The 26,626-nt window shown below is 45.4% G+C and overlaps 1 protein-coding gene across 1 annotated transcript in view; it reads right to left on the minus strand.

Moving 5' to 3' along the window:
• VIPR1 (vasoactive intestinal peptide receptor 1) overlaps positions 1–26,626 on the minus strand; it is a 115,399-nt gene that overhangs the window by 65,119 nt on the left and 23,654 nt on the right. The window contains exon 2 of the mRNA XM_051612344.1: positions 10,834–10,930. Coding sequence (XP_051468304.1) covers positions 10,834–10,930 — 97 coding nt within the window. The remainder of the gene's footprint in view (positions 1–10,833; positions 10,931–26,626) is intronic.

Genomic DNA, 26,626 nt, shown 5'->3' on the forward strand with positions numbered 1-26,626 from the left:
AGGAAACAAGTTTAAAAAAAAATGTGTCTAATCTTTCAGCCTTTTTTTTTAACCAACAAACTAAATAAACTCTTAAATTTTTTCATCCCTCCAGATCACTCTTTTCATAAATCAAACTGGAGAGCTGAGCCCTTCTGCCTAATTCCAGAACATGTAAACTGAAAGAGAAGATCCAAGATTTCAGACACAGATTTGCACAGTGGGTTGCCAAAAACATAACTTAGCCCCTCTCCAGCATCTAAACAAGAGATAGATCTCCAGTGCTCTGACATGGAGCATGCTTAAAGGAGTATTTGAGGGCTTCCTCGTTATTCACTCAACTCTCCCTGCTCTTCCAGAAGTTGTAGAGAAGTGGGTGTATAGAGAACCAGGCTTTGAATTTAAGTACCTGCTCTTCCTGCTTGGGTCTTCCCATGGTGCCACCTCCAGGTTCCACTGCTGAGTTTAAACCAGTGGCTTTTTGTTAACAAATACATCCATCCTCATGTATGTGAAGATGTAAAGGTGTAAGGAGCCACACAAGACCTTGGCAGGTCTCAGGGACCTTATGACCACCTCGATACAGCCAAAAAAGGCAACATCTCCCCAGCCTGTGCTGAGTGGTCCATCCACCCCCTTCTCAACCCTGCTGTGTGTGCTACCACCAGTGCTTGAGCTGCCACGTAGCTCCTGTTCTTTGATGGAGCACCTGGAGAGCTGCTGCTAACTGGTCTGTCACACAAATCCAACCAACACATCATCTCTCCCAGCCTTATGCAACGGGAAGGTGAGAATTCACTTGAACTTTTTCAAGCAAAGAACTATTAATTATTTCTTATCTTACTGCATCATAAACAGATGGTGATGAATAAACAGAATCCTAATTTAAACTTCATTAATGTTTTTCCAGCTTGACTTTTAATATCCGTATGTTCACTGCTTCTTCTCCCATCAAACAAGCCTTGACTTCTTCAAGGGAGACTGACAACCCCCAGCTCCAAATTTGGCTTTTCAAGCCAGCCTCTGCTCTAGGTCTTTGGAACAGCAAAAGCAGTATTTGGAGTTTAAACATGGGCCACTTCATGTGAAAATGGTGATGATTTTACAATCACAGAATGGTTTGGGTTGGAAAGGACCGTAAAGATCATCTAGTTCCAGCCTCTCGTGGCTTCCAAATTCCCTGTGCAACCCATGCCTGTGTATCACCACCATCAAGGGAAAGAATTTCTTCCTAACATTCAATCTCAATCTCCTCTCTTTCAGCTTAAAACCATTCCACTCATCCTAACAGTCCCTGCTCTTGTCCAAAGTCCCTCCCCAGCTTTCCTGGAGCCCCTTCAGGCACTGGAAGGTGCTCTAAGGTCTCCCTGGAGCCTTCTCTTCTCCAGGCTGAACACCCCAACTCTCCCAGCCTGTCTCCAGAGCAGAGCTGCTCCAGCCCTCTGAGCATCTTTGTGGCCTCCTCTGGACTCGCTCTGACAGTTGCATGTCCTTCCTGTGTTGGGGACCTCAGAACTGGACACAGCACTGCAGGGGAGTCTCACAAGAGTGGAGTAGAGGGGCAGAATCCCCTCTCTGGCCCTGCTGGCCAAGCTTCTTTAGATGCAGCCCAGGACACAGCTGGCTTGTAAGTGCACATTGCCAGCTCATGATGAGCTTCTTACCAACCAACACCCTCAAGTCCTTCTCTATAGGTCTGTTCTCAATCCATTCTCTCCCAGCCTGGATTTGTCCTTGGGATGATCTTTCAGGACTCACCTCTATTTTCCAAAACAAGTGTGAAGAATGTACAAGTTAAGCAGATAGGCACAGGCATGAGGGGGGAGGGGGAAGTTGCAGTATTTTCTTTCATGTTTTCCACTCTTAACACTTTTGGATTGGGTTTCAGATCCTGTGTGCAAGACAGACAGGTCTAAATTGCAAATCTAAAGTCCAGTGCTGAAGGTACTTGAGGTATCAGAAGCACCTTGACTGTAGCAGCTCCTTGATGGCTATTGGCAATTTTCACTGGCACTTAAAGATCATCTCAGCTACCTCCAGGCTGCTGAACTGTGGGGCACAGGCAGACAAAATGCTGCTCTGATTCTGTGAGACACTGAGAGCCTCCAACTGTGAAGTTCTGAGCTTGTTTCACTTGCACTTAACTTCCAGAATTTAGGATCCAAATGAAGCCAAAGGTCTTCCCTTTTGGAGGGAAAAAATAACAACACACAACAAAAACCAACAAACAAAAAGTCCTGAGAAATCACAAAGTGATGGAAGTCCAACACAGGGAAATGAAAAGTCCTGCACTTGAGAAGCAATAATGCCATGCACCCACATGGGATGGAGAGAAGCTCCTGGAGGACAGCAAGTTGAACAAGATCTAGCAACATGCCTTTGTCCCAAGGCAGGTGACTGCTATCTTGGGCTGAATTAGGAGAAATGTTGCCAACAGGACAAGGCAGGTGATCCTTCTCCTCTGCTCAGCACTGCTGAGACTCTTCTGGAATACTGGGTCCAAGTCTGGACATCCCCAGACAAGAGACATGTACATACTAGGAGGAAGTCCAGCAAAGGGCTGTGAAGAAGATGGAAGGACTGCAACATCTCACATAGAAAGAAGGGGTGAGAGAGCTGGGAGCTTCAATCAGGGGTTTGAATTAGATGATATCAAGAGATCCCTGCCAACCTCCATGGCTTTGTGGTACTAAGCCAAGCAACTATGTTGATGCACAAAACCACATCCAATCTGCTCGGGTGATCAGGCTGGTTTAAAGGTCTCACCTCTCCCTTCTTGAATTTTTTCCCTCATACTCAAACTTCCTTGACATTACAGAAAGCTCCAAAACTGGGCCTGCATTCCTGTGCCCCAGTGCTGCCTGATACTCCCACCACTCTCCATGAGGGCTGCCTTCAGTACAATGACACGTGTCCTGCACAGCAGCAGAGTCTCCAGAGCTGCTCATCCCACCTAAGAACAACTCACGGTACCTTGTTCAGCTGTCATCCCTAAGTTACTCCACTACTTCTGAAAGAGTATCTGATTGCAGAGGGAGTTGATTAGCAATAATGGGATTAAAAACATAATGAGCTGAGCTGGCCAACCTAGACCTGATTGCTTTCCTTGGCTTTTTAACAAAAAAAAGAGAAGGTTATTTTAAAAAAATTAATAAAATTATTTGGGTTCTTCAGGTGAAGCTGAACTATTTGTAAACTCCAGCCACAAAGAGTTGAAGCTTTTTAAAAACCAACACCCTCTGTGGCCTGGGGTTTTTACATTAAAAAAGCAAGTGGAAGGCAACAAGAAGCAATGCAGTGGTGACACCTGCCTTGCAGCAAACCTCAGGAGCAGGAGCTCAGCCACACTTCACACTGAGAGAGATGTGCCACCATCTGTGGGCCTGGAAGGCAAAACCCCCCTCCAGCTATTCCCTCCTAACCCTTGGGAGAGCTCCCCTACTGCTGCTAACTGTACTATCAGCTACACAGTCCTGAATACAGATGCCCTGGCTGAGAAAGTCTCTGGAGTAAAAGCCTGGTTTTCAGTAGGGCTGGGATTGCCTTGGTCACTTTTGAAACATGTTTGTAAGCACTGTGAGAATAATGCAGAGCACTGAGGAACTCTATTTATTATAAGCCCCTAAAATAACTAAGTGCTTTGGAGAAGCCCAGGCTGTGGAACTGCCTCGTTTATTTGTTTTACATTGCAGTGGTTGGAGATACCACCAGAGAGGCAGCCCTGTATGGTCAGAGAGCCAAGAGAAAGGGAAAGAAAAGAGCCAAAGAGCTCAGGGCACCAGCTGCTGGCAGCCTGCAAACTGCTGTCTGCAAAGCAGTTCTCAAAAGCCTCTCATCACACTTGTCCAGCAGGGTGGCAGAGAGAGCTCTCACTGAAGGTCTTCAGATCCTGGGACTGACCTGGCCGAACTGACCCTGCAGCTGCCCAGACAGGAATCCCACAGGCACTGGCTGCTGAAAATTTGGGAACCCGTTGGAAAGTGCAGCTGAACCTCCAAAGCTGGCCTGTTGCCAGCTGCTTTCAGGACATGGACCTTGCAAAGAGCAGCTCTGCAGGGACACTGGGGGTGCAACTGCACCAAGATGCTGCCAAGCTAAATGACCCAGCTCTTCTACAGGATGGAGTGGTCAGGACTTGAGCTCCTGCCTCTGCATAACCATTCCAGCACTGGATTGCTTGGCACTGGGATATAAGGCATTGTGGCTTTGTATGTGTTAGGTATAACTTGAGCATCCCCAAGGAACTCCCTGGACAGCTTCTGGGAAAACATCCACAAAAATCTGCACCCGCAGCCATTGCAGACTGATGTACAACACCACGTACAGATTTATTTGGGAGAAGGGAGGTGAAGAAAGAGAAGAGGCAACCTAACCTGGATGACATGAAGTTTCTCTTTTGGGCTGTTATTTCTCCCCAGGTTCATAGTAGCTCCTGTGAATTTTAAATTGTGGGTGTTGTCAAAATATTCCACTGCCTGTTCCTCTGTCTGCTCACAGAAGTTTTGTAAGTCCCAGTAATAAAATGGAAGAATGGGCTCATGAAATCACAAAATGGTTTGGTTTGGAAGGGACCTTAAAGATCATCTAGTTCTAACCCCCTGCATGGGCAGGGACACCTCCCACCAGCCCAGGCTGCTCCAAGCCCCATCCAACCTGCCCTTCAACACTGCCAGGGATGGGGCAGCCACAGCTTCTCTGGGCAACCTGGGCCAGGGTCTCACCACCCTCACACTAAAGAATTTCTCCCTAATGTCTAATAGCTGGAGAATAGATGTTTACTTCTTTTCTCCTTACCTTACCCCTGCTAGGTAGGAAAATATTAATGTTTCTATTTTGAAGGAAGAAAACTAGGAGCAAGAGACTCAGGAGTCACCTTAACTGCAGCAAGAGTGCAGCTGTAGTTGCAATAATCTGTGGTATCAAGTAAGGAGTTGGAGGGGATCAAGAGCATTGTTGTCAAACGGTGACAACAATTTATTGGCGCCCAACGTGGGGCTCGGTTTTAAGCCCAGATTATACATTTTCACTAATTGGGAGTGTTCAAAATTCCATCTCTGATGGGAGGAATCCCTCAAACAGCAATGGGAAATAGTTCTGCTGAATTTCATAATGGATTGAAAACTGAACAGACATTTTGTGCAATGAATCTACTGGCCCTTTTTCCCGACATGCAACTGTCCATGTGGTCTGCAGCCAAGAGCATTCTGCTCTGTGTGCCTGCTCTTGTGATTGTTTTATGGTTTATTGACAGAGCTGCAGCCATAATCAACCATATAATTACCAGCCTAGTGATCCTAGGGTTATGATATTGATCTTGATGGGGGCACTGTATGTGTACAGTTATGGTACAACTCCTAAAGCGAATGGAACAGTCCATGTTGGTAACAGCAGTAGCAGGTTCAATTTCACCTCTCCATTTTCTTTCAGTTTGAATCTCCCAGCTCTTTATCTGAATAGCATTGTTGCAGGGGGGATGCTTCTACTCAATGTTTATAATGTAGTGTGGATACATAGGGTGAGGTGTTGCTCCACTCACTGCTAATCCCCCCCAGGCAATGCTGCTGCCACTCTTGCTGCTGCCACCTGTGATGCTGATACCACCACTCTGACCTTCCTTTGAGCTTACGTAGCTATATGGAATGGAATCTCTCTGGCCAATTTTGCTGTCTGTCTAATTCAGCCTCCTAAAGGGGGGTCATAGATCTCCCCGTAGTGTCTGAGCCAGCAGAGTAAAGTTGTGAACTTGAAGACCCAGTAGTTAGAAAAACATTTCACTGTTTTTTATCATTCCAAGCTGGAACACTCTGCTACTAGTTAAAAGAAAGCTTACTGAAGGAAAAAAAAAAGTCAGTAAAATTGGCTTCATCCTGGCTCAAATCAGGACAGGATGAACAGATTCATCACTCCTAAAGGTGGAGTTGGGACTTCACCTCATTTGGCCAACTCCCCTCCCCAGGCAGGGAACCCCAGGACAAAAATAATCTGTGGAGTGTGGTTATTTCCAACACATCTCAGCTCACTAAAAATCTCCTCAGAGTAAACAAAGATCTTGTCAACAGACAAGACAATTTGAAAGTCATTCATCGCATCCTGAAAGAGATGCCCACACTTGGCCAGACTACCCTGGAGTCACCTAAAATCAAGTGAAAGAAATCCCTCACCCAAGGTCGTTCCCCTGCAGTGGCTATTTGTCCTTGTGAAACAAAACGGTCTCAGTCTACTTAGTCTTGATTTTAATGGCCAAGGATCCAATTCTGTACTGAATCACAACTGTCAGTTTGTGGTTTTGTGAGTTACTTCAGCACAGAGGTAAAAGGGTAACAGGGCAGAGGACAGTTCTGATCGTGAAATCCAGTCCTGGGCTGCTACACACAACTGCATCCTACACTCCCTTTCATAAACACAGCAAGCTCTGCCACCAGGTCAGTAAAACACTCCTTCCTGCAGCCCTCCAGAAAGGCTGCTCAGTATCCTCTGATGGTTACAAGCTTCCTTTATAAAGCCCAGACTTTGATCTCACAGCCGTTTTATTCTCCTGTGTACACACTGCCAGCCTAAACTGGTCTTCCCTGCTGTTTTCTCTCTAGCTGCATCTTCTGCAGCCCTTCCCATGCTGAAAAGCTGACTTCTTCTCATCAGAGATGGTCATGCTTTTGTGACCCCTGTGTCTCTCCTGTGTCCCTGTTAAAGTCACAGAATCCCAGAATGGTTTGGGTTGGAAGGGACCTTAAAGATCATCTAATTCCAACCTGCCTTCATGGGCAGGGACACCTCCCACTAATCCAAGTTGCTCCAAGCCCCATCCAACCTGCCCTTCAACACTGCCAGGGATGGGGCAGCCACAGCTTCCCTGGGCAACCTGATCCAGTGTCTCACCACCCCTATAGGAAAGAATTTATTCTTAATATCTAGAAACACATGATTATAGAATCTGCTGAGTTGGAAGGGACCCATCAGGACCATCAGCTCCAACTCCTGTCCTTGTGTAGGGCTCCCAAGAATCACACCATGTGCCTGAGAGAATCATCCAAATGCTTCTATTTTAAATCTGCCTCTTCTTTTTTGAAGCTGTTACACCTCATCATACATGCCATTGTACAAGTCCCTCTCCAGCTTTCCTGTAGGCCCCCTTCAGGTACTGGAAGGCTGCTATAATCTATCCAAAATCTTGGAAAGGGGAATTTCAAGCAAACTTTTAATCAAATGTGGGTAACTTCACAGATACTGAATCACGTTCCTAATAAAGAATACAAAGTATTCCATCCTGCTGATATGAACCAGCAGTCCTGTGGTTCAAGGACACCAGGAACAGCAATTGGCACCTACTGCCAGCTCTGAAAGCACAGGGGTTCAACTTGGAAAAAAAAGCAACAATTTCACCCATGCAGATGCACCCACTGTAAGGAGTGGGTCTTTGAAGATAAAATAGCATTAAAGATAGATGTTCTTGTTTATCAGTTCAAATCTATGTGCTTATCCTGAGCCAGTGATCAGTCCCAGCACTACTATCAGTTGTTCTTAAGAGGTGACTAATCTATCTGACACATCAAATTACACCTGTGATTAAGCCCCTCTGATCAATACAATGGATAATGGCTTCTAAACAAAGCTTTATTACCAAGCTGTACCGAAACTCTGTGTTTCCTTATTTCCACTCATTTAATTAGAAAGGATAAGTAATTGGTTGTTAAACCTCAAGTGATTTTCTTTTTGCTAAAAGGATGTGGAATGCACAGAAGGCAACACACCTCCCTGGGCATCTATCAAGATATTACATTACAGATGACAGGGAATCTCAACAGCTTTCCATTCTCCTACTCCAGGGATCAGAACTGTGTTAAGATTACATTTTTTTTCCTGGCAGTTTTACGGGGATTTTTTCTTTCCAGCAACACTCAGACTAAACAGCCACCTCTCTTATCATCACCTTCATAAGGTTTCTCACCAACAAACTTCCCCCTCAACCCCAACTGTCAAAAGTTCAAAGTTTTATTTTGCACCTGTGCTCAGCTCCATTGATCGAGTTGTGGAGCCTCACGCCAGGAAAACTACATCTTTTTTGATCTACTTGTGCTCACACCCTGTGCCTTGAACACTCCCAGGGGGAAACACACCCCAGTTAGGTACATTGGAGTTACCTGTCCACACCACTTTCAAAACAGACTTCTCCATAAGATGACTGACCCATTTGAGAGCCAACGCTTTGAAGATGCTGGTTTCTCTCTGTTGATTGCAAGGGCAGTCAGGAGTGGCCAGCTAAGAGTCAGGTATTGAGCTCTTAAATACCTGCTGGTGTTTTGGGGCAAATAGACAGTTTGCATTCTAAAATTTGGTTGGACACATGCTGTGTCCCTACACACTCTTGTTCCACACTGATTCCATCTACAACCACTTCAACCAAGGACAAGCAGACATCCACAAACATCATCTGACCTGACCTCAGGTTAATGTAGCAGATACAGTCCCCATGGATAAAAACCACTTTATAGTGCTCACAACTGCAATTTCGGAATCTGTTCCATTTCATGACTACAGGGAGTGACTGGTGGAAATGTAAAATGATCCCAGTCCAATATTTCAGCCTGCCCAAGGAGGTGGTGGAGTCACCATCCTTGGGTGTATTCAAGAAATGAGTAGATGAGGAACTTCAGGGCAGGCTCTAGTGGCTGAGATTGTAGGTTGTGTGTTTTTGAGGTTTTTTGGGGGTGTGATTTTGTGGAGTCTGGGGTACTTTGGGGTTGTTGTTTTTTTCCTTGTTTGGTTGTTTTGGGTTTTTTTGTTTGCTTACTTAATTTTGGGTTTTGGTGGTTTTTTTGGTTGGACTCAGTGATCTCAGAGAACCTTTCCAACCATAACTATTCTGTGATTATGAAAAACATACTCCAAAGGAAATTTTTTTTATACTTGCCAGTGCTTGGGCATTAAGGGCTTGCAACACAACTGAGTGTGTTTTTACACCAGAACTGGGAAAAATATTTTCAATTGTTTAATTTAGCAGAAAGAAATTAAAAAAACCCAACCCAAAACAACAAAAAAAAACCTGTTTTGGATTAAACTTTCCAATGAGAAAAATAATAATCTTGAAAAAGCAGAAAAAAAATGTAATATATCAAGTATTTATTATTCCATTTTGAATGTACTGTATTTAATTGAATTTCTTTAAATATCCATGAAAGTGAAATTAAGCATTTAGTTGGTTTTCAGATGAAGCTTTTTAACTACTCTGACATTTCCCTTTACTGGATTCCAGGAGAACGTTTCTTCAAATGGCTCCATTTAACTGTACAGGGACACTTGAAATAGTTTCTGAATCAAAGAAAACTACATCTTAATAGATAAAAGCAGAGGCCAAAAGCCATCCTTGCATTCAGCAAAGCTCCTCCAGGGCTCAGTCTGCAGCCTTAACTGCAAGGAATGCCAAGGGGAGGGGATGAGAAGACACCCTCTTCCACATTTTCCTCTTTCAGGAGGTGGGACACGTGGAATCACAGAATTGTTTGGGCTGGAAAAAACCTTTAAGATCATCAAGTCCAAGTGTTAACCCAGCACTGCCAAGGCCACCACTAAACCATGTCCCTCAGCACCACATCTACACAGCTTTTAAACACCTCCAGGGATGGGGGCTCCAGCACCTCCCTGGGCAGCCTGGACCAGTGTTTGATGCACAAGTATCAAGCAGGTTATGTATCTTCCCACCCCTTCCCCCAGCAATGTGATCCTTTGTTTCCAAGCCTGACAGGGTACCACTGGTCCTTCCATCTCCTTTACTCATTAAACCAGGACCTGTAACTTGAGAGAGAGATGTGGAGAGGAAGAGGTCCAACCCAATGGCTCACTCATGGGTCTTTGACAGCACTGCTGCAGGATGGGATGAGGCAACACCAAAACCAAAAGCTTTCTTTTCCAGTCACACTAACTCTACAATTTAAGACCCTGCATGGGTGGATGTGTCAGAATTTCCCAAGCTCTCTGCAGGCTGCCCACGGGGGAATTGTGTTAGCACAGAGACTTTCAACATCTCCCACCCGTGGCCTGTCTCGCAGGTTGGTCTGCAGCTCCTCTGCTCACAGCAACATCCTGCAGCTTTTCTCTTCCTTTGAATCCCCATGTGCCTGAGGTGTGGTGTGCCATGGCTGCCCCTCAAGGGAGGCACAGCTCCATGGCTGCTGCCAAAGGCTGGGATGGAGAAACCTTGGGAGGCTGGAGAGCAAAGGTGGCATCGTTGACCTGGCGCTCCTCTCCTGACCACTGAAGCAGGGAGTGGGTTAAGGGGACAGGAGAACCTTCCAGGAGGATTGCCCAATCTGGTGTGTACTCCATGTCATGAGAACAAGAAGAATATCATAGCCACCTGACCCAACTCCATAGATACCTTGCAACCTTGGAGCACAACTTCCCTTCCTCTGCTTTGCCACCAGAACAGGAGCCATTTTGGCACTCGGACAGGAGGACTGTTCAGGTCCACAGAAGGAGAAGGTTGCCATGACTTCTACTGAAGCAAACCAAGGTCTGTGAGAACTCTGGGCTTTCAGATTCCAGGGAAAAATTGATTAAGGCACTTCCAGTTCAGAGAGAGGGATGGCTGGCTGTGATTAAACACACCGAGATACCTAAGCTAGGCTGATCCAGCTAGGAGGCAGTGAGTGGTTCCCTGCGAGCTCTTCAAACTCTTGGTTGATTGAATCCTACTTAGAGGTTGCTATTTCTTTCCCTCCTAACGTAAAACCTCAGCATCAGTGGAAGTGACCATCCTGATCCAGCAGCAGAAGGGGTGAGAAATGGCACAGGCAAGGTGGGTGTGAGGCTGAGTGATGTTGGTTTGCAGGCCAGGAAGAGAAGAAGGAGTCTCCATACCTGAGGTCTGGTTATCCCCAGTAAGCTCTGCCAGGCACTGGCTGCGCTCCTCTTCAATCTCCTGCATGATGCTGCACTCCGGGCGTGTGCTGGATGCCTGCAGACAGGGCAGAGAAGGAGAGAGTGAGCAAACCCCTTCTGCCCTCAGAGGTGAATTCCTGGGGTTTCACGGCCACCTGAGCTCTCCAGGGCCACTGCACAAGGAGGATACACATCCAGCCAATGCTGATGTTGGCTTGAGAGAAGGGAGTGTAACCCAGAGCCTGCTAAAAACCCAGCATTTCCCTCCATGCCTTCCTTAAAAAGAAAATCCAAGCCAACCTATTTTTTTTTCAGGACCAATTCACCTTCTTCATGCTCTGGGAACCCTGACTAACCTAACACCACCAGCTATCTAGGGCAGGAAGATGGCAGCTTTAATATTCATGCCAGGAGCAGAGGGACCTGTGCTTACATGGTTTATTCCCTCCCTTCTCACATGGCCTGCCTCCTGGCTCATGCAAAACAAAACCCCAAACCAAATAAGAATGAAATCTCTGATGAAGATTAGGAGATCAAGGAGCTAAAAAGCAGGAAATTCCCAGTGACAAGACTTTTTCCCTCAAGTGGCTGCTCCCCAGCCAGACCTAATTATATTATGTTTGTAATACAACAGTGGCTATAAGTGTTCAGGTAATTAACCATGGACTCCTTACAATATGTAATTCATTCATGCCTCAATCATAAAATGTGCAAACGACAAATTTATGCTCCAAAAAAGAAGGAGGAGCTGGACAATGGGTCACTTAACACAGTGTCCCCTGGCCACAAACACGTTGTGAGCTTGGAGGGAACCTCTGGCTACATGACTACGGCAACTGCCAGCAGAATTTGAGATCCCATCACACATGGCACTGCACAAACCCCTATCTTTTTCAAAGAGATTGGAAACAGAAGGAAGAAACCTGTCGAGAAGCTCAGCTGCAAAGAGAGGGTGAGAGGGGAATGATGTAAAGAGAGCAGAAGTCTCAGCTGAGCTTATACCATCACTGTTCAATGTGATGCAGCAAAAACCACAAGTCAGGTGAGCTTCAGGGACAGTTTTTGAGGAGAGGGGAAGAGCTTTTCCCTGTAAATCATTGGCTCAGTGCCCACTCTTGCTGGATTTTGGAAAGGGCAAATATTTTCATCAGGAAGAGGCAGAGAAAAACAAACAAACAAACGACCTTCCCATGTCTCATTTCAAAACGTGTGAGGAATTTCTCTATCCATCTATTTGCCAGATAAGTTTGTAAGACAGAAGGCCCAGAAATCATTTGAAGGAACAATTGTTTGATGTTAATTGTGCTTTGGATTAAAATTGTAAGTTAGCATATTCTATTTATTCTCACCACTTCTTATTAACCAAACCTGCACTCTTCCCTATCTTGCCACATCTTGTTCAGACTGTAATTTCCTTCAGGTTGGGAATGGGCCATGATTAGTAGCATTTAAACAATTAATCATGAAGTTTTCTGGTAAAAAACAAAAATAAAGGACAAACATGAGAAGTGGGGAGAGGGAGAATTATTTGGAGTTGTCTTGGTATTAAAATGTTTCTTTTTCCCAAAGGGAAACATATCTTAGGAAATTTCATCTTGGCTCATTTAAAATACTATTGATTCATTTTGTTTTGCTTTACAGTGCTTCTTGCCTTTTTATTTTAACCTTAAAAAAGCACGAGGAGAAGCGTGAGAGATTTGCAGAACACTTGCTGTAAAAATAAAGATTGAAATGTTTTCAAAACATTCAGACTTCTCCAAAGAAAAGGCTTAACTCTCTGGACTGAAACGATTGCCAAATTCATCTCCCATCTATAAATAACTCCAGTTTTCACTTTATAAATTAATTCATACAGCTCTACCTTTGATCAGGGTTGGCAAAGTGCTCTGCACTTCTACAACATATTTAGGTGGTTTTTTTCCTGCAGTAAATTTTCTACCTACCCCATTAGCAAGCACCTCACTGCCACATCCTCCCTTCACTAAAAATACAGGCCTCATTTGGTTAATTGCATATTTACCTCAACAACCCATTGCTTACTTTTGAGTAAATATTTGATCACCTTTCAAGACCAAAATGAGGCCAACCCATCATTAGTATTCTGAAGATAGATTCAGGTAAACTTGATTATAGATGTCATTCTAAAAGCAGATTCTTTTCATCCAGTCCAAGAGGAAAGACATCTGTGTTAGGGAAACCATTGGAAAAAAAGAGTGTCCAGCACCTAAAATACCAAAATACAGGTGATCTTGGCTTTTGTAGTGCTGCTCCTGCTGCCCTGCTGTGAGCTTTTAAGCAAGGTGGGTGGCTCCATTCACTGAAGGAATATTTAGATGCTTCACTGATTTCAAGCAGAGCCAGGCACTGAGGTGGGATTGAGTCTCCAAAACAGAGGTGTCTACCTCCTAGGGGATCCCTCTTGGCCAACAGATCTCATTCCAGGAGGCATGGGTCTATACAAATCTTATGTTGGATCTGCCAATGCCAAAACAGCTGCCTCACATATATGAAGCTCTCAAGAGCAGCACAAGACACGTAAAAGCAAAAAGGAAGCTTAGATGTAACACCAAGCTAGGCAGGAGTGTTCATCTGCCTGAGGGTAGGAAGGCTCTGCAGAAGGGCCTGGACAGAATGGATAGATGGGCTGAGGCCAATTATCTGAGGTTCAACAAGGCCGAGTGCAGGGTCCTGCTCTAGGGTCAAAACGACCCCACAAAATGCTCCAGGCTTGGGGAAGAATGGCTAGAAAGTGCCTGGCAGAAAAGGACCTGGGGGTGGTGGACCTCAGCAGCTGAATATGAGCCAGTGTATGCCCAGGTGGCCAGGAGTGCCAACAGCATCCTGGCTTGTATCAGGAATAGTGTGGCCAGCAGGAGCAGGGCAGGGATCAACCCCTTGTGCTGGGCACTGGGGAGGCTGCACCCCAAATCCTGGGGTGAGTTTTGAGCCCCTCACTCTAGGAAGGACATGGAGGGGCTGGAGCGTGTCCAGGGAAGGGCAAGGGAGCTGGGGAAGGGGCTGGAGCACCAGTCTGAGCAGGAGCAGCTGAGGGAGCTGGGGGTGTCCAGCCTGGAGCCAAGGAGGTGAGGGGAGACCTGCTGGCTCTGCAGCTGCCTGAGAGGAGGTTGGAGCCAGGGGCGTCGGGCTCTGCTCCCTAAGTAACAAGTGATAGAAGAGCAAGAGGCAATGGCCTCAAATTGCACCAGAGGAGGTTTAGGTTGGATATTAGGAAACATTTCTTTACTGAAAAGGTTGTCAGACCCTGGCCCAGGCTGCCCAGGGAGGTGCTGGAGTCCCCATCCCTGGAGGTGATTAAAAGCCACGTAGATGTGGTGCTGAGGGACATGGTTTAGTGGTGGCCTTGGCAGGGCTGGGATAATGACTGAGCTTGATCATCTTAAGGGTCCTTTCCAACCTAAGTGATTCCATAAACAAACAAAAAAAAGAAGTGGGCTGTATCTCACATTCTCTCTCAGTGGGACACATCTTCCTTTATTTTAGCTGGGTAAACACTATACATTGAGTCTGAAAGGACTTCTACCATTCCTTGTAGTCCACAGAGTGAGTGAGCACCAGCTCTGAAGGCATCCATCACACTCCACTGATTGCAGTTGGACCAGTTCTAACTAAAATGCATACAATTTAGCTGGGGAAGGTCAGTGGTGTGTGAATTTAATGTCTAAAGACCTTTAACTGGATCATCAAGGTCAACAAACAGATTCACATTGGAGGCCGCCTAGTTTATGGCTCCTTTTCCATATTAACTAAACAAGTAAATAAACAACCCAAACCATCTCAGCAACTTCCCTTCTACCTCCCCAGTGCTCACACTAATAACCCTCACACATCTCAGCTGTCGATGCCATGGACTAACAAAGCCAGTTGGGGGGGGAAATAAATAATTAAAAATCACAGTTTTGGGGCATCATTAGGGAACAGAAAAGTGTCTTTTTCTACTGGTAGGCCATCAGCTCAGCTGGCATGATGGTGAGCAGGGCAGCAAGTTCAGCTGCTTTGAATCACCTCCCAGGTGGCAAAAATGTTCATGGCTGATAAGACCCCTCAAGAGCTGCTTTGGATTGGAAGGGACCTTAAAGATCATCTAGTTCCAAACCCCCTGCATGGGCAGGGACACCTCCCACCAGCCCAGGCTGCTCCAAGCCCCATCCAACTGGCCCTTGAACACTTCCAGGGATGGGGCTTCCACAACTCCCCTGGGCAACCTGTACCAGGGTCTCACCACCCTCACACTAAAGAATTTACTCCTAATGTCTAACCTAAATCTCCCCTGTTCAAATTTGTATCCATTACCCCTTGTCATCTCACTACACACCCTGGTAAAAAGCCCCTCTCCACCTTTCCTGGAGCCCCTTCAGGCACTGGAAGGTGCTCTCAGGTCTCCCTGGAGCCTTCTCTTCTCCAGGCTGAACACCCCAAGTCTCCCAGCCTGTCTCCAGAGCAGAGCTGCTCCAGCCTTTTGATCATCTTCGTGGCCTCCTCTGGACTCTCTCCAGGAGCTCCATGTCCCTCTTATGTTGGGGGCTCCTGAACTGGACACAGTATTCTGTTGTGGGGGAAGCTGACAGTCAGTAAACCTACCTTTGCTAAGCCCTCCTGGCATGCCCAAGATACCATGTTAGAAATTGTAGTGGGTTTGTCAAGGGTAATTTTGCTTCTGAAGCCCTGAGTAGAAAGGTGAAGGGCATATTTTTCTGGATGTGATTTCCTGCAGCTCTGAATTCTGCAGCAACCCCCATGTGGAATTATCCCCAAAGTCTTTATTAATGAGAGTTTTCCTTCTCACTGGATCCCAACAGTTCTTAAAGGATTATTGCACATTCTGCTACTGCAGAGAAAGCCTTTGTGTACACTCTAAATTAAATACAATTCCAAGGGTTGTCACAGGCTGAAGGAACTGCAGAAAGGTTTAATCTCATCTATGCTGTCTGTCCTTAGTAGGCCCAGGCTAACCATGGGCCAACACCTTTGCTCACACAGCAGCTCCTCAAAGGCAGGTGGGATTCACAGCAAAGCCACAGCTGCAGGTAAACAGGAGAAAGGGACCACAAGAAATGAAGTGAGCTTCAGCACCTCTATTTCTCTTGCTAGTTCTGAGGAGTGTTCCTGGGATCACCTGGAGCTCATCATATGGAGACTCCAGAAGAGAGGGAAACTAGGGTGACTACAGTGACAACAGGATTTGGAGTCAAACAAGGAAGGAGTAGAATTAAAAAACCTACAGAAGATGAAATCACATCCCTCACCCATTTTCATTCAGCTTACTTGTCCCACAACAGTGACACATGGTTACACTTCTAGTTATCTGAACAAAGATGTCCTCTATCATCACTGTCCCGTAGGTCAAGGGAAGTGATTCTGTCCCTTTACTCTCATGAGACCCCACCTGCAGTGCTGTGTCCAGTTTGGGAGCTCCCAGCATAAGAAGGACATGAATCTCTTGGAGAAAGTCCAGAGGAGGCCACAGAGATGACCCAAGGGCTGGAGCAGCTCTGCTCTGGAGACAGGCTGGGACAGTTGGGGTGTCCAGCCTGGAGAAGAGAAGGCTCCGGGGAGACCTGAGAGCACCTTCCAGTGCCTGAAGGGGCTCCAGGAAAGCTGGGGAGGGGCTTGGGACAAGGGCAGGGAGGGATGGGAGCAGGGGGAAGGGTTTCCAGCTGGAAGAGGGAGCTGGAGATGAGATGTAAGGATGAAATTCTGGGCTGTGAGGGTGGTGAGACTCTGGCCCAGGTTGCCCAGGGAAGCTGTGGCCCTGGCAGTGTTGAAGAGCAGGTTGGATGGGGCTTGGAGCAGCCTGGGCTGCTGAGAGGTGTCCCTGCCCGTGCAGGGGGTTGGGAGAGGATGATCTTTAAGGTCCCTTCCAACTCAAGCCATTCTGTGATTCTATGATAGCTTCTGTGGAGGTAGTAATGCTATAAGACAAGAGCATCAGTTGTCTTCCTACTGTTTCTGTAACATGACTTTAGTCACTGCTTTAGGTGGAGATGGAGTTTTCAACCCTTTTCATGTGAACAGCAAAGGAAAAGAAAGATTTTAGTGGGTAGATCTTATTTCAAGCCTCAGTAGCATAACCCGAAGGAGCTACTTCTGACTAGTTGCCAGAGGAGCTTCCCATTAATTTCAGTCCAGGGGCCTTCAGTTGTGCTCATTATTTGTAAGAACACAGGACTGAAGAAACTTCTTGGGCAACAGACTTGACTTTCATTTATTCCATAACTTCATTAAACTCTGTCTTAAAATGAGATTTTCAGTTTCTTATTAGTTTCTTCCTTTCGAACATCCTAAGGTAGACACAGTTTTATTCCCAAAAACCCCCTGGCTGAGCCAAAAAAAAAAAATAAATACAGTGTACAAGTGCAAAAATGAGCAAAGGGAATGCACCAAAGGAAGACACCAACACAGGATTCTTAGCTATAGTGACAGGTAGCACAATTTCCAACAATAACACTGTCAGGAGCTGCAAAAGCTCTGATGGTAATGGGAAGGGAAGAAATTATTTATGGAGCATTATAATTATTTTCTCTTCTAAAGGATTTTTTTCTCTAAGAATGCAAACCCATGTTACAAGCACGTTGTGGCAGCAAGGGGAAGGAAGTGTTGGATGCCAGTAACACAGCCTTAAACTGAGAGATAAGACCAAGTTCAAAACACACCAAATACCCCGTGTGACCTTTGTGGGATCAATAAAGAACTTGCAAAAGCAATGGTTTTCAGCAGAATTAAGTTACTTTCTGCTATGACCTCCACTCATGCTGTAAACACACGGCTCTGCAACCAGCCATCAGTGAGGGACTCGCAGAGCACGGGCAGCAGCACGTGTTCCCAGGAGACATTTCCAAAGAAAAGAGGTCCAGGCAAATACCCAAGTATCCCGATTCTCACTTTGCTGTTCAAACCACTCCATGGTGGCTTCTGCCAAAGATAATCATGCCAATAACAGATCTATCATTTGACAAGGAAAGCAGATGTCTTTTTGCAGCTCGTCTAAGCAGGCCCTGTTAAACAAAAGCAACTTGGCCAAATTGATCCAGCAGCCTGGAATCATGGAGACTTCATTTAATCTGATTGTCCTCTTTTTATGTGAGGGGTTGGAAGATCAAGGAAACGTGTGGAGTGTTTTGCAAAGTGCTCAGAGAACCAGAAGGAAAAGGAAGCTGAGCAGCTGTGTTGTTTAACTCTTTAGTGACAGGCTTGTATATGCCTCTCTTGGAAAGCAGAGCTGAATTAGGGGCTTAGGGAAGAAATCTCCTACAAAGACAGGCTGAGAGAGCTGGGGATGTTCAGCTTGGAGAAGAGAAGGCTCAAGAGAGACCTTAGAGCACCTGAAGGGGCTGGGGTGGGGTTTTTTACCACGGTGTGTAGTGAGAGGATAAGGGATAATAGATTAAAACTGCAGGAGGGGAGATTTAGGTTAGACATTACAAAGACATTCTTTAGTGTGAGGGTGGTGAGACACTAGAACATGTTGCCCCATCCCTGGAAGTGTTGAAGGGCAGGTTGGATGGGGTTTGGAGCAACCTGGTCTGGTGGGAGGTGTCCCTGCCCATGCAGGGGCAGATGATCTTTATGGTCCCTTCCAACCCAAACCATTCTAGAATTCTATGCTTCTATAGTGGTGCTCTGGCTCTGAAGTCATGACACAGTGATTAAAAGAGAGGCATCACTTTAAATTACCATCTGGAGTAGGTAAGTATGAATTCCCCTTCCTGGAAGCTCAGATGAAAGATTTGAATTCAGGCTATTGCAGAAATCGAGGGACTCTGCAGCACTGAGATCAGTGGTGTTTAGATCTACAGTTCATATCAAAGAGCAAAGTGTTATCTCTGTTCTGGCTGAGAAAAAATAAGCCAGGAACAATAGTGATTATCTCAAGAGCACACAGCAGCAGTAAAGGAAGTTATAAAGGGGACTTCACTACCTGACTTCTGTAAAAATTGGAGGGCAGCAAGGCAACTTGTAGTTTTCCTTGAATTACTGGTTGTTGATGGCTCTTAATTTGCTTTTATCTTTGGATGAGGAAAATTCTGCTCCTTTACTTATAGGTTCTTTAGAATCTTAACTACCAAACTGATTAAACCTTCTGGAGGAAATTCACCTCCAAAGCTTCTGCTCAGTCAATTACAGCAATAATACAAATACCAAGGATTTGCAAATCCAAAACTGCTCGATCCCCAGGACTCTGAAATATGATATGAGGATCTACTGGGCCAAAAGTACCTGTGAACAAGGTGCACATCTACATGTGACTAGTGCACATTGATCATCCTTCCTCACCTCAAGAAAGAGGCAGGCACTTTTAGGGCATGAGTCACTTCAAACATGTCTAAAATAGGTTAGAGGAATCTTACCCTATACTGCTTCATCCAGGGAGCCTTATGCAACTGGCTGAGGGGGTGGAAGTCTACACTGCAAATATCTAAAGTTAAATGAAGCAAAACCCTCAGACCTGGGCTCATGTCTAAGCTGAATGATGCTCCTGCAGTCAGTCCCATCCATCCCCAGAGTACTCCAAGAGCATATGTGAGATGGCACGTGGCAGGATCCCTATCAAGATGTTAACTGACAGACTAGTAAGTGGTCTCATCTGTTTACAGGTTGTTGTTTTCAAGATGTATTGACTTTGAAATGCTGTTGTTCAAAATGCTTCAGCAGAATGTGCAGGTAACCTGTTCATCCTGTCCTGAAGTTCTGTCCATCCAGCCCCTAGTCAACTCCTGAGTTGCTCTTGACTGCTGTGCACAGAAGAAAAGTCTCTAATTCAATGACAGGCTCAGAAGAGCCTAGAAAGCCCTGAGGGGATGTATCAACAGAACCTGTGAGTTGCTTTGGCTCATTCCTGTCTCTAGGATCTTAACTCCTGACAAAGCCTCCATCCAGCCAGCTCTGATTCTTGTTCTGGGCAAACACAGGGGGCCCTCACACAGTCCCTACCCACTCTTTATTACATCTCCTGTTGCTTCAGCTCACTCCAGTTGTGGCAGCAGAGCGTTGTTTTCCTCCTGAAACCAACCCAGATATTACCACCCACAAAGAACACCTCCCACAACACTGCAGAAAATCTGGACTGAACTCAGATATGCTCAGATGGCCCCAGAAAGTTGTGAGCCTTTGGGTGGGGTGTAGAGCAGGAGGAGTTCCCAAATCCAGAGCCATGGCATTTTGAGCAATATCCTAAAGAGTCCACAGGCACATAAGTGGGCAGATCAGTGCAGAGGCTGAGACAAAATAAGAGTTTGATCAAACCCACAGTGAAGTCCCTGTGGTTTCTTCCCTGCCTTTCACATTCTCCATCAGCCCGTAGACCTTTCCCACTGCCTGGAAGCTGCATACACACCTTATGGACACAAAACCTTTGGCCAACAGGACCCCAGAAGCCTCCTGCAAGGCTGGCAGTTGGATATTATTTATAACCAAGGAGCTAGATAAAGAAAGCTGGATATTATCTAGTTCTCAGAAAACCTGCAGTGGTCTGGCTTGAGGAACAATAGTTCTGGTCAGCAACATGGGCAGCTCCTTTTAACTTTTAGGGGAACTGCAAGCTCTGCCCATGTCCAGAAAACCAGTATTAATCCAGTGCTACTGCACCACCAGTAAAGGGCTGGAGTGACCTACACCAGGCTTTCCCACTGCTCATTGCTGGAAACCCTCACAGCTAAAATAAGCAGTAATATCACCTGGAGCTGTGGGGCTGACTGGAGAGGACACATTTCCCATGCACAGCTTCTCATTGCAAATTCAGGGTTTTTTTCACGCACTCAGGGAAGGACCATGCACAGCAAAGTGGGCAGTGTCACACAGCAACCCAGCAGCCAGTGTCCCAGGCATGGGTTTCCTACATAGAGCTGGCACTCTGAAGCTCAGGGGCAGCTCAAAAGGTGGACAAAGAGTGTTCAGCATTTACTCTGTGCCCTCTCCTTGCTTTAGCATTCCCAGCCTTAGCATCTCCAGCTGAGATGAACAGTCAAAACTGGACATATTCAGCATTTGGAAGCACTTGGTGCTTGAAAATTTCCCAAGTTCACTGAACAGTAAATAAATTTAGGACATGGATCTTCCCATCTTGTGGTTCAGCAATCATAAGAAAAAAACAAATAAGAAAAACTCCCTGCATGGGCAGGGACACCTCCCACTTACACCAGGTTGCTCAGAGCTCCATCTGACCTGCCCTTGAACACTTCCAGGGATGGGTCTTCCACAACTTCCCTGGGCAACCTGGGCCAGGGTCTCACCACCCTCACACTAAAGAATTTCTTCCTAATACCTCTAGACTCTTTTGACAGATGGAGAAACCAAGGCAAAAAGACCAAGATCATCCAGCAAACCAGTAGATTAAAAAAAAAGGGAAGGGAAGGGAAGGGAAGGGAAGGGAAGGGAAGGGAAGGGAAGGGAAGGGAAGGGAAGGGAAGGGAAGGGAAGGGAAGGGAAGGGAAGGGAAGGGAAGGGAAGGGAAGGGAAGGGAAGGGAAGGGAAGGGAAGGGAAGGGAAGGGAAGGGAAGGGAAGGGAAGGGAAGGGAAGGGAAGGGAAGGGAAGGGAAGGGAAGGGAAGGGAAGGGAAGGGAAGGGAAGGGAAGGGAAGGGAAGGGAAGGGAAGGGAAGGGAAGGGAAGGGAAGGGAAGGGAAGAGAAGAGAAGAGAAGAGAAGAGAAGAGAAGAGAAGAGAAGAGAAGAGAAGAGAAGAGAAGAGAAGAGAAGAGAAGAGAAGAGAAGAGAAGAGAAGAGAAGAGAGAAGAGAAGAGGAGTTATGACATTGAATTATAGAAACATCGGCTGGGAGGGACCTCTGGAGTGTACATGTCCAGCCTTCAGCTTGAAACCAGACCAGCAGCAACATTGCTCTTGCTTAGCCACAAATTTCTCTCACCAAGTAAAAAACCTCCAAGCATGGAGACTGCACAATCTTCCTAGGTGACTGTTCCCTTGCTGCACAACCCTTGTAGTGTCGACCTCTCTGACTTATTTGTAAGTGCTTTCAGGTACCTTTTGAACACAGCCTTGGGGACAATGCAACTTGAGCTTAAAGAATCATAGAACTGTCTAGGCTGGAAAAGACCTTTAAGATCATCAAGTCCAAGTAGTTAACTTAGTCTGTTAACGTAGTACTGCCAAGAGCAGCCACACCACCACCTCTTATACAGGAAAAGGTAATCTACATAGGTAGGTGTCCACTTTTTCACCTTAAAAATAAGTTTGTACTGGGAGGAGATGGCCTTTTTGCACAGTAAATTATAACACAAAAACTTAAGTCAAAGAGATTTCTATTGGCTTGGAAAGAGCCAGGATTTAATCTAGACCTGGCAAAATACACACCCTGACTAACCAAAATGGCAAACATTGAGAATGGCACTAAAAGAATGATTAAAATTCTGGAAAACCTGCTAGTGTCAAACCAAAACATTCCAGCTAAAGTTATAGAGGGAGAAAAAAATAATTTTTAAAATAAGTGTAATCAATCACAAGCAGCAAGTGCCTAGACTGTAAGAAGATTTCCTACCAAGGAAAAATATTTAATGTGGGGGAAAAAAAAATAAAACCAAAAGGCTTAACAAATTCCTGTGGTTGATTTCTCCAAATGAGACTAATGTGGATTAGAAGTTAAACACTGCTTGGGAATGGTTTCACATTGACTGGTATGGTTTACCAGAAGAGGCTCTTCAAATCACTCCTGTCTGTTTGTACTGCAGGTACAAAGCAGAAAGTAATGGTTGGGGCCATGCAGATGGCCAGACTGAATTCCACACAGTCAAACCACTGACCTCCAGAGGTCCCTTCCAACCTCAACCAGTCTGTGATTGGGTGTGAAAATTGGCCAAGACAAAAAGGGAGCAGGTGCAATTCTTTGGATTCTTCTTTTAACAGTCTGGCTGTCAAGTTTGCAGACTGAAGGCAAAGAAAAAACAACAAAGATGAGGAGGCTCCATAGGGACCAACTATTTTATCAAGATATGACATGTAAGAAGAAAAAGTCCCAGTAATGGTTTCTGATAAGCTTTTGTCCCATCCTTTCTCAAGTGTCCCTAGAGAAAGATCTCATAGTGTCTTTATTGTCCACAACTGATTCCCAGGCTTCTCTGTGCTGACCATCAAAAAGACTTTGTGCATTTTGTAAAACACCAAATTTCTGTGGCTGCAATTTAAAGCCCAGATTTCTAGTTCTATCCAGACTGGTTATGGACAGTAGATTTTTTGCCCCTGCTTCTTATTTGCACTCATCTTTTAGTATATTATACACAAGTTGTGATTTCTCCCTTCTCTGTTTTCTTTTTCAGAATAAACATCCCCAGTTCTTTAATTTCCACCCCCCCATACGCAGCATTTTTCAGACCTTTCATCATTCTTCTGGCCATGCTGGGATTCTTTCCAGCTTCTTCAAGGGCTTTTACCCCCAAATGGACACATCTGCTCCAGTGAAAAGTCTACCAGGGATCACTTGCCTCTTGTCCTCCAACCAAAACAAAAGATTGGTTCCAGTTTATTGTTTAGGTTACTTGCAGCCTAACAGGATCAGCAGCCAAATGCAAAAGGAGTTGCCTATGTGCTCAGCCCCTGCTCTGAGTGCTTGACATGAAAAATAGACTAAAATAGGAAAAAAAGGCTGAGAAATTCTGATTTTGCAAGCAGAGAAGGTTACAAAGTCGAGAAGGAGGTTTCGTCAGGAGCAGGAGCCAAGTGTAACTCTTTCAGCTTCCTTATCTAAGTCTTAAGAACAAAAATCACCTTTGAGCAAATTCCAGTAATATCAGTGTGGCAGGTGAATGTCACATTCTAGTGAACTTTGTGTCGCAGAGTCACATCTGAATGGGAAAAATAAACTGAAAGAAATAAGACTGTCCAGGAGAAGAAGCAGAACTATCTGAAAAGGGTGTCCAACTCCCTAAGTGTCAGGTTCTAATATCTCTTGGATATATGTGTTTGTGTTGAAATAGAGAGGTAAAAATACAGCTTTGATCTGCAAAAAACAATGGCAAATGATACAAAAAGCTTCTTAAAAATCCCATGATTTCCTCATTTTAGTTCCTCTACATTGATAAAGCCCAGCAGCTCACATGTTCACAGGTGAACCTCACTGGGAGCTCCCCAGGCAGGGGGGCTTCCCAGCAAACCTGGGACTTCCCTTATTATGAACAAGGACTGAATTGCCCTCAAACACCAGGAAGCCTAAACTAGCATGGAAGGAATGGAGGTAACCAGGGAAATCATTCTGCAGAGGAGACATTCTGCTGCTATTTTACTTCTTTCCCAGGGGTTTATACAGATGACCAGGACCAGTCAGCCAGAAGACCTTGACACTGTCCCCTAAACACAGTCACCCTTGACATCTGAACCTCTTTGTCCCCTGCAGACCTGTCTGTGACATGGCTGCAATGCTCCAGCTTCTTCCCAGATTGCTCACAGCTCCTCCAAGCATCTGTCCCCATCTGAGGTGGCTGTAGCTCCCTCACCCTGTGTCCCTCCTGCCCTGGGCCCTTTTAGTTCATTTGTGACCTGTGATAATCCCTTCCCTTTTTGCCTGTGGTGACCTCTCATGTCCATAATGCCTTTCCTGGCACTTTAATAGCAATAGTTGCAAGACCTCAGCCTGCAATCCCCAGCACACACGTATTATTCAGGATGCAACTGGAAAGATGTCACCTGCTAAGCCATCCATATGTGCTTTCTGTTCATCTAACAAGTCCAGCCAAATGTATCCCTCCAAGGAGGACAAATCTCATGGCTTCCAGAAACTCTGGATGTACATAAAGATGAACTACACAAACAGATTTAAAACCCCTTCAAAAAACCCTCTGCAATAGCTCAAGCTGCTGTCAAAGTTTCTAGACACAAAAAGCTTTAGAAGAAATAACCACAAAGCACCTTGAAGCTAGTAAGATGCACCATTAAAAAAAATAAAAATAGTAATTAAACAATCCAGTGCTTCTCCCCTTCAAAGTTTTATCTTAAGCAGAGGTTTCTTGGCCACATTATAAACTCCTGGAAGTCACAGGTCTCCCACAGAAGGCATTCACCACAGTAACAATTCAAGCATGGACACACAAATGTATTCCAAGAGTTTGCTAAAAACATTAACTGACAAAACCCAGCCAAGGTTTGGAGCTTGCCATCCAAGTCACATGAACAGGAATATATTCTATAAACACAGACATATCTTTAGAAACAGTGACACCAAGCAGGAGATCCCCATTTGCATGTGTTCCACTTTCTGAAGGCTGAGTTTAACACGAGGCATGTTTCTTTTTCTTCTCTGCTATTATTAATTGGACTAACCGTAAAATTGTTAATGAAGCAGCTTAGCTTATTTGTTCACAACCACGTTAAAACTACCTCCCCAAGAAATGAATCAAGTTCTCCTCTCAGATCCTCCCTCTGAACTGTGGGAAATTTCACTGCACTGATTATAATGTTTATTAAAAAATGCTTTTTGAGGAAACAATTGTAGCAAATTGATTGCTGCACTTATTTATGTGCTCTTCTCTGTTGATCCTTCATACCTGTGCAGGGAGCAGATGCCTACACTTTCTAAATGATGTTATGAAGATGATCTCATCTTTTTTCCACCTCTGACTAGATTTTCCAGAAAGCAACTCCAGCATTTTTTGGTACCTGGTTAGAATAACCCCATGGTCCCCCAAATTATACTTCTGTAATAAAATTTGTCTTCACTTCTCTTGTGACCTCTGTGTCCTTCCTGAGACATAAACTTCTTGCCCTCCTTCTCCTCCACCACCTGATGATAGGATATCTCCTTCACCACCTGCCCCTGGTTGCCCTATTTGGACCTAGTGCTATGAGACAGGTCATGGTTCTTCTGGAAGGACAGGCCAAGTGGCCATAAAAGACAACCAAGCAAGCCAAGGATGAATTCCCAATCCAAATTACTAACTTTGAGTAAAACCTAATCTCAGTTCAACCATGAATTACAGGGGGAATTGGAAGTCAAAATAAATAAGTAAACCAACAACCCCAGCCCAGCAATATTTACTAAATGGAGGTGATTTACAGAATCACAGAATATTAGGGATTGGAAGGGACCTCTGAAGATCATTGAGCCCAACCCCCCTGCTGGGGTAGGACCAAATAAACCCCAACAAAACAAAAAACCCACGACTAGGGCAGGTCACTCAGAAAGGCATCCAGATGGGTCTTGAAAGTCTCCAGAAAAGGAGACTCCACAACCTCTCTGGGCAGCCTGTCCCAGGGCTCTGTCACCCTCATAGGAAAGAAGTTCTTCCTCATATTGAGGTGGAACTTCCTGTGCTCAAGTTTGAATCCACTGCCCCTCGTCCTATCACAGGGCACAAGTGAAAAGAGCTTGTCCCTGCCTCCTTGATGCCCTCATGTATTTATAGACATTAATTAGGTCCCCCCTCAGTCTTCTCCTCTCTAGACTGAACAGCCCCAGGTCTCTCAGCCTCTCCTCATCAGGCAGGTGTTCCAGTCCCTTCATCATCCTGGTAGCCTTCATTGGACTCTCTCAAGTAGATCCCTGTCCCTCTGGAACTAGGGAGCCCAGAACTGGACACAACACTCCAAGTGAGGTCTCACCAGGGCCAAGCAGAGGGGGAGGAGAACCTCCCTTGACCTGCTGAAGACACTCCTCTTAACACACCCCAAGATAACATTGGCCTTCTTGGCCACAAGGGCACATTGCTGTCCCATGGATAACTTGTTGTCTACCAGGACTCCAAGGTCTCCACAGAGCTGCTCTCTAGCAGATCACCTCCTAACCTGTACTGGTTACTACATTATAAATGAAGAAA

This window comes from Apus apus, chromosome 2, assembly GCF_020740795.1.
Source record: "Apus apus isolate bApuApu2 chromosome 2, bApuApu2.pri.cur, whole genome shotgun sequence".
Lineage (NCBI taxonomy): Eukaryota > Metazoa > Chordata > Aves > Apodiformes > Apodidae > Apus > Apus apus.